The sequence below is a fragment of the Triticum urartu genome, chromosome 3 (assembly GCF_003073215.2).
Source record: "Triticum urartu cultivar G1812 chromosome 3, Tu2.1, whole genome shotgun sequence".
Classification (NCBI taxonomy): Eukaryota; Viridiplantae; Streptophyta; class Magnoliopsida; order Poales; family Poaceae; genus Triticum; species Triticum urartu.
Genome location: NC_053024.1, coordinates 737,687,218 through 737,697,099, shown reverse-complemented (window position 1 = coordinate 737,697,099; position 9,882 = coordinate 737,687,218). Strand labels below are relative to the sequence as shown.

The 9,882-nt window shown below is 43.2% G+C and overlaps 1 protein-coding gene across 1 annotated transcript; it reads left to right on the top strand.

Moving 5' to 3' along the window:
- Nucleotides 1-269: 269 nt before the first annotated feature.
- LOC125547382 (wall-associated receptor kinase 3-like) lies at nt 270-5,890 on the top strand. The gene is made up of 5 exons (XM_048711270.1): nt 270-1,216; nt 1,321-1,461; nt 3,388-4,266; nt 4,779-4,893; nt 4,959-5,890. The coding sequence occupies exons 1-5, from the start codon at nt 397-399 to the stop codon at nt 5,620-5,622; spliced, it is 2,619 nt and encodes an 872-aa protein (XP_048567227.1). The 5' UTR covers nt 270-396; the 3' UTR covers nt 5,623-5,890.
- The last annotated feature ends 3,992 nt before the right edge of the window (nt 5,891-9,882 follow it).

Sequence of the window (9,882 nt, the reverse complement as noted above, 5' to 3'; positions counted from 1 at the left end):
TCATCCCGGTCACGTTTCACACTCCACGGGGCACACAGCCTGTTCGATAGAATATGTGGACAGCTAGGCTTGCCCCTTGGGTACCATGGTACACGTTTTCGACAGATGGAGAGGACATTTGACGCCCCTTGGAAATGCCCTTGGTTCTCACTTGTCGAAAATTTACTTTTAACTCTTGATAGCTGGGCCGCCAAAGTGCACGCCATCTTTATAAGCCGGCCCGGCTGGAGAGCGATGCATGGTTCAGGAGCTAGCTAGCTAGGCACATATGCTCAACCACTCAATGGCGCACATAACAACCATCCTGGGGGTGGTGATGGCGGCCACACAGCGGTTGCCGTGCTGACGTCGCCGCTCCTCGCTGGAGCAGAAGTTTCTCCGGAGGAGGCGCAAGGAATGCCTGACTGCGACATCACCTGTGGCAACATGAGCGTGCCGTACCCGTTCGGCATGGGCCCCGCCAGGTGCTACTGGCCCGGGTTCAACCTCACCTGTGACGGCACAAGCAACCCGCCGCGGTTGCTGCTTGGCGACGGCACGCTCCAAGTCCAAGACCTCTCCATTAGTAATCGGTCGACATTTTTGTATGTCACACGCACGGGCGACGTAGAAGTCGACGGCAATGGTGAAGGCATGCTCGGAGGCGGTCTTATGACCAATGGGCCCTTCATGATTTCATCCAACCAGCTCATCCTTGTGGGCTGCAACGTCCAGGCAACGCTCAGGAACGGCAATGTGACCATGAGCAGTTGTTCTTCTGTTTGCAAAAACGGTGACGGACTCTCCCAGGCGCGATCCACACTCGAAGATGGCATGCAATGCTCTGGCAGTGGCTGCTGCCAGTCGGACATTGTCTTCGACCCCACGGAGGTCGCAGGATGGCTTGCCAACAGCATGTCCTACAACGTGCAGCTCAACTGGTTCGGCTGGAACCGCAGCACGGACCAGCAGTGGCGGGTGCATGTCTTTGTCACTGGTTATTATTGGTTCAGCCGTACAACGGTTTTCCGCGAGCTTTTACGAACAGACGCCCCCTCGTCAGCAGATGCAATGCAAGTTCCTTTGCTGTTGGATTGGGAGGTCATTGGCCATGACGCAAAATGCTCCGACGTCTGCAAGAGCAAGCACAGCGAGTGCACAAAGGGCAAGAGAGGCTACACATGCTATTGCAAAGAGGGCTACAAAGGGAATCCCTACATCGCCGATGGATGCAAAGGTCAGTCTTTGACAATACTTTCTTTTCCTGATTTGAGACGAGCAATAAATTTTGGTGGTTTCTCTTTGATTAATGCTAGCATGTGTTGGTTCGGCTATGTGTAGATATCGACGAGTGCAGCGATGAATGGTACGCTAAGTGTTATGGTGATTGTACCAATTTGGATGGATCACATGATTGCCGGTGTCCACCAGGAACCCATGGCGACCCCGGCCTTCCCGGTGGCTGCCTCAACTCCATCTCAGGTAAGCAATATGGCAGCGACCTCGTTATTTTTACTATCGAGATGAAGTCAAATAAGGGATGAAAGAACAGACCGTATTCATCCCTCAACAAGTCAAAAAGCTTTTAACACCAGATACATTCGATTAACTGTGCAGTTAAATGATCAGCAACTAGCGAACTACCGAGTTTGTAATTGGCTATTTAGTGCCATTATCTTAGAAAACAAATGCAGGACCATTAACAAATAGAGAAAAGTATATTTTTCGTCCCTTAACTTTTGGTGAAGTCTAGATTTAGTCCCTCAACTCCAAAACCGGACAACTTGCACCCCCAACTACCGAAACCGGACAAGGTTCGTCCCTGGTCTCGGTTTTGACCGGTTTTGGTGCTGACTAACCCCAGTTTTGACCAGCGCATACTCAAATTCGTGTAAATATTTTATATCCATGAACTTTTTGAAATTCACATGCACTTTTCAAATCCGCGTAGTTTTTCCAAGGTCGCATATTTTTTTTCAAAAAGTAAACATACTTTTTTCAAATCAGTGAACAATTTTGTAATTTGCGTACTTTTTTCAAATCCATGATTTTTTAAACATTTGCATATTTTTTTCAAATCTGCTTATTTTTGTGTACAAAAAAACAAATCCACGTACTTTTTTCGAGTTCGCATGAATTTTTCAAATTCATGAACTCTTTCCAAAAAAATGTACGCGAATATGAAAAAGTACGTCAATTTTAAAAAGTACATGAATTTGAAAGAAAAAATACATGAAATTTTGAAAAAAGTACGCATATTTGAATAAGTATGTGAACTTGGAAAAAGTACACGGATTTGAAAAAAGTACAGAAAATTTCAAAAAGTTCACGTATTTGAAATAAGTACCCGACTTTGAAAACATTACGCGGACTTGGGAAAAATATGCGAATTTGAGTTGGCACAGTCAAAACCGGGATGGGACAGCACCAAAACCGGTCAAAACTGTGACCAAGGATGACGCTTGTCCTGTTTCGGAAGTTAAGGATGCAAGTTGTCCGGTTTCGGAGTTGAGGGACCAAATCTAGACTCCTCCAAGAATTGAGGGATGAAAAGTATACTTTTCTCTTAACAAAATAGATTGCACACAAAAAATGTTACATCAATGCGACATTAAGGATTTAGTTAGCAAGTCGAAGAAACCATAGGTTCACTAAAACAAGAGCATAAATCATCAAGGAATTAGCACTATTCACTCCAATTTGCAAATCTACTCTTAAACAGCGCCGTTTTGTTACAGAAATATCAATCTAGAATTCACCCCAGAACATTAAAAGTGAAGGTTCGCATCGGAGACCAAAGAGGAATATTGAAATGTTCTTGCCCAACTTAAAAATGAGCGCAAATGATTTCAACACCTCCTTCTTTATGACAAACCAATTTACCATAAAAACCTTTGTCGGCCAAACTGTGAAATTCATTTTGCAGATAAACTTCTGCCAAACTTTTGCATTTATCCTTTGCCTTTTGTTTGGCTGGAGACCGTGGAACCTTGTTGGCACTTTTTGTTATTTGGTTAATAAGATGGCCGTATGCATCGTTCTGATGCAGAGGCCGGGGAGATCCCCCTTTTCGAAAAAAAATAGCAACAATGATGCTTAACATATCCGTCTGATAAACCACGTAGACATTTCACATCATATAAGTACAATTAGGATCATTAAGTTGAAAAACCTAAAATGACAAACGAACTCCACTGGGTCTTCAGCAATGCTCCATTTGGGACATTACCAATAATGAAAAAAACAAATGAGTGAGAGAAAAAAATAGACAAGGGAAATTCAATATGTATCATGATCCCTTTAGAGCTTAATAAAACCTCTCGGCATGTGCTGTCAGAAGAGGCACCCTAAATCCATCAGAAATTGAAATCAATGAATAATTAATGATGTAGCTACTTTCTCAAATAGATAACTGCAGCACGTCCTGCGGGGATGTAGACGTGCCGTACCCCTTCGGCATTGGCTCTGCCGATTGCTACTGGCCAGGGTTCAACCTCATCTGTAATACAAGCCAACAACCAGCAAAGCCACTCCTCGTCCTCCGTTACCTCGTCGACGGCTTGGATGACTCCTTCCACGTCACGGAGATCTCCCTCCGGAACAGCACGGTGCACATCCTCCGCACCAACGCCATCATGCCTATCGACCCCAGCTCCTCAAGTGGTTTTTTTATGTTTGGCAACTACTCGGAGGCGCCCTACTCACTATCGACCGGCAACGAGTTCATTCTATCAGGCTGCAACCTTCAGGCAACGCTGAAATGGGATGGCACCGAGGATTTCATCAGCGGTTGTGCCTCCTTCTGCCCCTTCAATGTCAGTGACACCTATATCGAAACGACACTGCAGCGTAGAGGCAGAAACTGCTACGGCATGGGCTGCTGCCAGGCGCACATCTCCATGTCCTCCAAAGGCTTGCCCACGGTGTGGAACTATCAAAAGATCAACGAGAACAGTGACCAGGACACGACATCACAGCCCCCATACATGCTAATCGCAGAGGAGGGATGGTTCGATCAGCGACGGTTGTCCAGGGAGATGGCGGGGCGGGATGAATCTGAAATAGCCAAGGTGCAGGTTCCCCAAGTTCTGCAGTGGGAGGTCATGCAGGGCTTACCGCGACCAGCTGAGATCAAGGGGAATAAGGGCTGTCCAGCAGAGGTAGCCATCAAGCTCTGCAAGAGTAAGAACAGCTACTGCAAACGAGGGAGCAGAGGCTATTTATGCCAGTGCATGGATGGCTCCAACAAGCTGGGCAGCAACCCCTACCTCGCCGACGGATGCAAAGGTTACAAAATCTATCTGCAATTCTAATATATGTGTTTACACTATTAATTTCCTTGTTCCTCTATAGTTTTTAACCTAGTGTATTTCATTTTTGCTCACATCTACAGGTGTGAGCAAACGCTGCAACTTTTCTCCTTCTGTTTAATAACACATCAAAGACAAGTACTATTTCACTTGGTATTTGTTTCAAGCAATACATATTGGCATTCTAGGGTAGATACTAACCGACTTAATTTGCTTCTTCCCATGATAATGCTTCCTTGTTACTCGTAATTAATAATAAGATAACTTGATGTATGTTTCTTGGTCCAACTTGAACTCTTACATTTAAAATTATTTCTCTTAAAACCTAAACTTTCTGAAAACAATTTTCTTCTTGTGATATGAACTCACGAAGCCAGAAATTACTTGAGTGAACTTTGTTGATTAGTGCTGCTGCTGAGTAGTGTAGATCAAGTGTATAATTCTATGCTCATGATTGACAAATGAATAGTACTATTTACATCTTTGCAGGTATATACCTCGGCATAGGAGTTGCTGTTGGCACAGGCATCATACTATTTGTTCTCGCTGGATCCTTCACACATAAGAAATTCCAACATCGAAGAGCACAGATGTTGAAACAGAAGTTCTTTGAAAAAAACCGAGGACAATTGTTGCAACAATTGGTATCACAAAGAGCTGATATTGCAGAAAGAATGATAGGCTACGGATAGCAACTGAGACTGCCAGATCTTTAGCTCATCTTCACTCAACAGATTCAGTGCCCATCATCCACAGAGATATCAAGTCTGTTAACATACTTTTGGATGATACTCTAACAGCAAAAGTCGCAGACTTTGGAGCTTCAAGATATGTTCCAGTGGATAGATCAGGGATCACAACAAGAGTGCAAGGTACAAGAGGATATTTGGACCCCATGTATTTCTATACCGGGCGTCTCACGGAAAAAAGTGATGTGTACAGCTTTGGTGTCCTGCTTCTGGAGTTGTTGACTAGAAAGAAACCATTTTCGTACATTTCTTCCGAAGATGAAGGCCTTGTCACACATTTTTCTACCTTATTCACACAAGGCAATTTGTCAGAGATACTAGATCCGCAAGTTATGGAAGAGGGAGGCAGAGAAATGGTAGAAGTCGCAGCACTTGCCGTAATATGTGTAACATTAAGAGGAGAGGATCGTCCGTCCATGAAGCAAGTGGAGATCAAACTCGAAGGCACTCAAGCATCCAGGGGACATGAGGGCGGTAATGCAAGAAATTGTCCCCCGAGTGCTGATGGAAGTAGGAGCGAGGTATTGTCCAGGCAGTATAGTATGGAAGAGGAGTTCGCTTCATCTTCAAGGTACCCTCGGTAGTTCTGCTTAAGCCCGAGCTCATCAGGAGATTAGTTTTAAACATCACGTTTTCAGAGATTCTCCTTTGATTTTATTTCCATGGAAGCTCCTTTTTGTTATCCTTTGTTTAAAATAAACTTGGTGTTAAACTCTCTGTAATTTTATAAACTTGCTGTAACCACATGCTTAGCTAGGCGGCGGCTATCATTAGGGAATCAAAAGAATGTAATGAGCTCGCTTTGTTCAGATCGATTGTTCTTTATTTGTGTTTTTCCTGGAGCTTAGTTATCCAAACTGTCAAGAGAATCAAACAACATAATTCCATCTATCCAAGTGTGAGTATTTCTCCAGACTCCAAAATGTTATGGACTGCAGCAGCAGGACAAACACCCATTACAGATAGATCAACCCCAATGACAACAAAGCTCTTTTAGATTTGCACATTCGGCTCTGATGAGTCGGTAGAAAGACATTGCAATGCTTAACAGTATCATAATCCTCTCTGCTTAGATGGTTAGCCGAAAAAGTCATGAACCTAAACGACCAAATTGGCTGTAAAACTTAAGAGTTTGATATGTTTTCAGTTATAGCAGCGAAATTATCTGCACGCCACAAAAATAACTGATCTCATGGATGCTGTTAGAGGAAATGATATTATCCTAGTTCATGATATTATACTACAATTTGTCTAGTCAAAAATTCAGAAATGTTAGTATAATTTGATTCAAGTAAGCCTTATTCCAAAATGTGGTGTCCAAGAGAAGAGACTACTCTGATCCTTGGTTTGTGGTTGTATTATGGACACTACTGACCTTGTAAACGACAGCATGGTTTGATTCAGGTAAACTTGTTCCTTGAAATCCGAGCATTTATCATCAGGTTTATTGCTGTCCAGGTTACTTTGCTCCTTGGTTTGATTGTCTCATTTGACAGCGTGTAGTACTGAACTTGTGAACGACTGATCCTGGACGAGAGGTGCGGGGATAGTCAGTGTTGGCTCGCCTCCATCCTGCAGCAAAGGCAGCCACCATAATCAGGTGGGTTGCAACATCAACGATGCTGCAACCTCGGCGATTTTTGGCTCACCTCTAGCCTGCATCAAACCACGGCTGCTGCGATGAAGTGGGTTGCAGCACGGTACAATGAAATGTGTGGCAGGGGTGGCGTTAGAGTCCCGCGAAGCGGTGCCCGGAGGTTCTCCTGCAGCATCGCGCCTCTGGTCGCCTTTGTGTAGTCCCCCCATCTTGCAGCAACGGGCAGAGACTGCAGCACGGTGGCCAGAGAGGGTTGTTTGGTGAGAAAACTCTGTCCAAGGAGAACAAACTCGAGGAATAACAAGTGGATGGGGCAGGTTTCTAGTGATAAGGATAAGCTGTGGGATGAACACGAAGCGACGCGATCAACCCAGAGATTTTTGAGTGTTTTCAATATTCTGGTTCAAACTTGATACCTAATCATTATACTTGCTGAAGTATTATGCTGCTAGCTTCCTTAACTTTAGAATTTATATATAAAGTGTGTTGGAAGACGCCTCCAGGACGTACGTGAACGAGTCACTCGGCTGGGCCGATCGGGTCGCACACGCCTCATGGGAGTCGTGCGTCTGTTACGCACAATCTCCACCTCTAGCGCATGTATATGTTGTACTACCTAGCGTCCATATATGTAACACTGTACAACCTGTAATTGGTACGGTGAAGATCACCTTTCATCTAGTTGCGAAGTTCTTAACTTGTACAATACCCAGCGATACTCACAACACTCGAAAATCACCAAATTCAGGTCTGGCCTCTCTGAGGCTTGTTGAGGGCCAGCAAAATAATAAGCACGTGACATTTTTTCTTTGTTAAAGGAGAACTTACCTCGGGGCTCTGCATCACACAACGCCACAGAGTCATGAGACAATTTCATTGCATTAGCAAGCTTGTGCTTTGCCATTGATAATGACTTATGGATGGTGCTAGACATATCTAGACGTGTCGCCCTCGCTCGGGTGGCACCGGAGGCCCCCGTCCTCAGCCAGCGCGTCCCCTGGCCGATTCTCACTAGTAGAAAACAGGGCTTTGGTCCAAACTCAATGCACTCTTTAGTCCCGGTTGCATTATGAACCGGGACTAATGTGAGCATTAGTCCCGGTTCAAGCGGCTAGAGCGTCGGGAAGGCATTAGTCCCAGTTCAAATGGGACCTTTAGTCCCGGTTTGACACACGAACCGTGACTAAAGGGTGCGATACCCTTTAGTCCCAATTCATGTCTCAAACCGGGACTGAAGATTAGACCTTTAGTCCCGGTTTGAGACACACTAGTGCAGAACCGGACTATAGCACCGGTCCGTAAAGGCCTTTAGTGCCGGTTCTGCAACCGACACTAAAGGATGGGGACTAAAGGTCCCCCCTTTAGTCCCGGTTCCGCACGAACCGCCACTAAAGGCCCACCACGTGGCGCGAGCCCGCGCCGCCGTATGGTGGACCTTTAGTACTAAAGGTTTTTTTTTGAATTTTTTTGAATTTTTTGAAAAAAATGTTTTTTATTTTCAATTTTTTGAATTATTTGACGATTTAGTCTCTAATCACCCCTCTTAACTGCTCAAGTGTTGATCACTCATTCCAATTCATCTAACTTCCCGGCCGGTCACCCATCCTCTCACTACTTCAGCCTGAGCACGCTTAACTTCGGAGTTCTATTCCCCATAGTTTTCAAGTCTGCACTTGTTGTTTTCCTACAATAGTAAGCTGTCAATCCTATTAACCCTCAATTGTTTAGCTTGAGCATTAGGTCACACGTTTCCCCGTTTGAGTTTGAAACTATTATTACTTGAATAAGTAGTTTGACCAGATTTGACCAAAATTGAAAAAACTGAAATAATTATTTAGTAACACTAATATTCTTGAATAATTATTTAGTAACATTAATATTTCTTGAATAAGTAGTTTGACCACAGTTTGACCAAAATTTAGAAAAACTAAAATTTGAGCATATCTTTTTTTCCTTTTGGAATTTTAGGATTCTAAAAATTTGCAAACAGGCCTATGGCGGTCAAAATCGGATGCAGATTTTTGTTCTGAACATTTTGATATTTATATGTTTTTTTTGACATCGTATGCAAAAGATATGGTCGTTTTACTTTTTCATCACACTTTTTTGCAAAACATGTCCAAATTTAAGTTTTTAAATTTCCCTAACTAGTAGATCTAGTAACATAACTACATCTCGAAGGATTTTCATTTTTGAAGTTTTTATCATTTTCTTTTGTTTTTTTTTCAAAACTGAAATGGCGATACACAGGGGGTAGAGTTTGAAAATTGCCCTATAGTGCCGGTTTGTGTCTCCAACCGGGACTATAGGTTAAGACTCCTTTAGTGCTGGTTTGTGACACAAACCGGTACTATAGGTTAGACCTTCAGTACCGGTTTGTGTCACAAACCCGCACTAAAGGGGCCCGTGGGGCCCCGGCCTGACGCCAGCCTGGCACCACCCCTTTAGTACCGGTTCGTGGCACGAATCAGTACTAAACATTCAATACGAACCAGCACTAAGCATAGCCGTCAGAACCGTCACTAATGGTCACATTAGTGCCGGCTCAAATACAAACCGGGACTAATGAGCTGAACATTTGACCCTTTTTCTACTAGTGACACCAACTGGGACTAAAGGGTGCGATGCCCTTTAGTCCCGGTTCGTGTCTCAAACCGGGACTAAAGGGGTTCTGAAATTTGTTGTTTTTTCATTTGTTTTCTGTTTTTAGTTTATGTTTCAAATTGCTTATATCTTTTAGGATATTTGATGGTTTTGAGTGATTCTTTTTGCGTTAGATTCAAAATTTTGTCTAGTTTCTGTTTGTGCCATTAATTTTCAAATTTGAATGATTTAAATATGAATTTGTTCAAATTTTCTTCAAACCCTAGATTGTGAATAATTTGAGTTTAAAAATAGGTTTTAATTTAATTCTTTTCGCTCCTAATCACATGTCAGATTGTTGTCACAGTAAGATTTATTTGGTTATTTTTAGAATAATTTAAATTATGATTTTAATTAAAACAATACTTCTTTGCTTATATAGTTGTTTTAGTCATTTAAATTTGTGACTCTGGCTGGGACGGTGCTAGCAGATGTAGTCGACGGTAGGATTGGATGGACAACATCCCGGACTAAAGGGGTTCAACCCCCCCCCCCCCCCCCCCCCCCCCCGTGTATCGCCATTTCAGTTTTGAAAAAACAAAAGAAAATGGTAAAAACTTTAAAAATTAAAATCCTTTGAGATGTAGTTATGTTACTACATCTA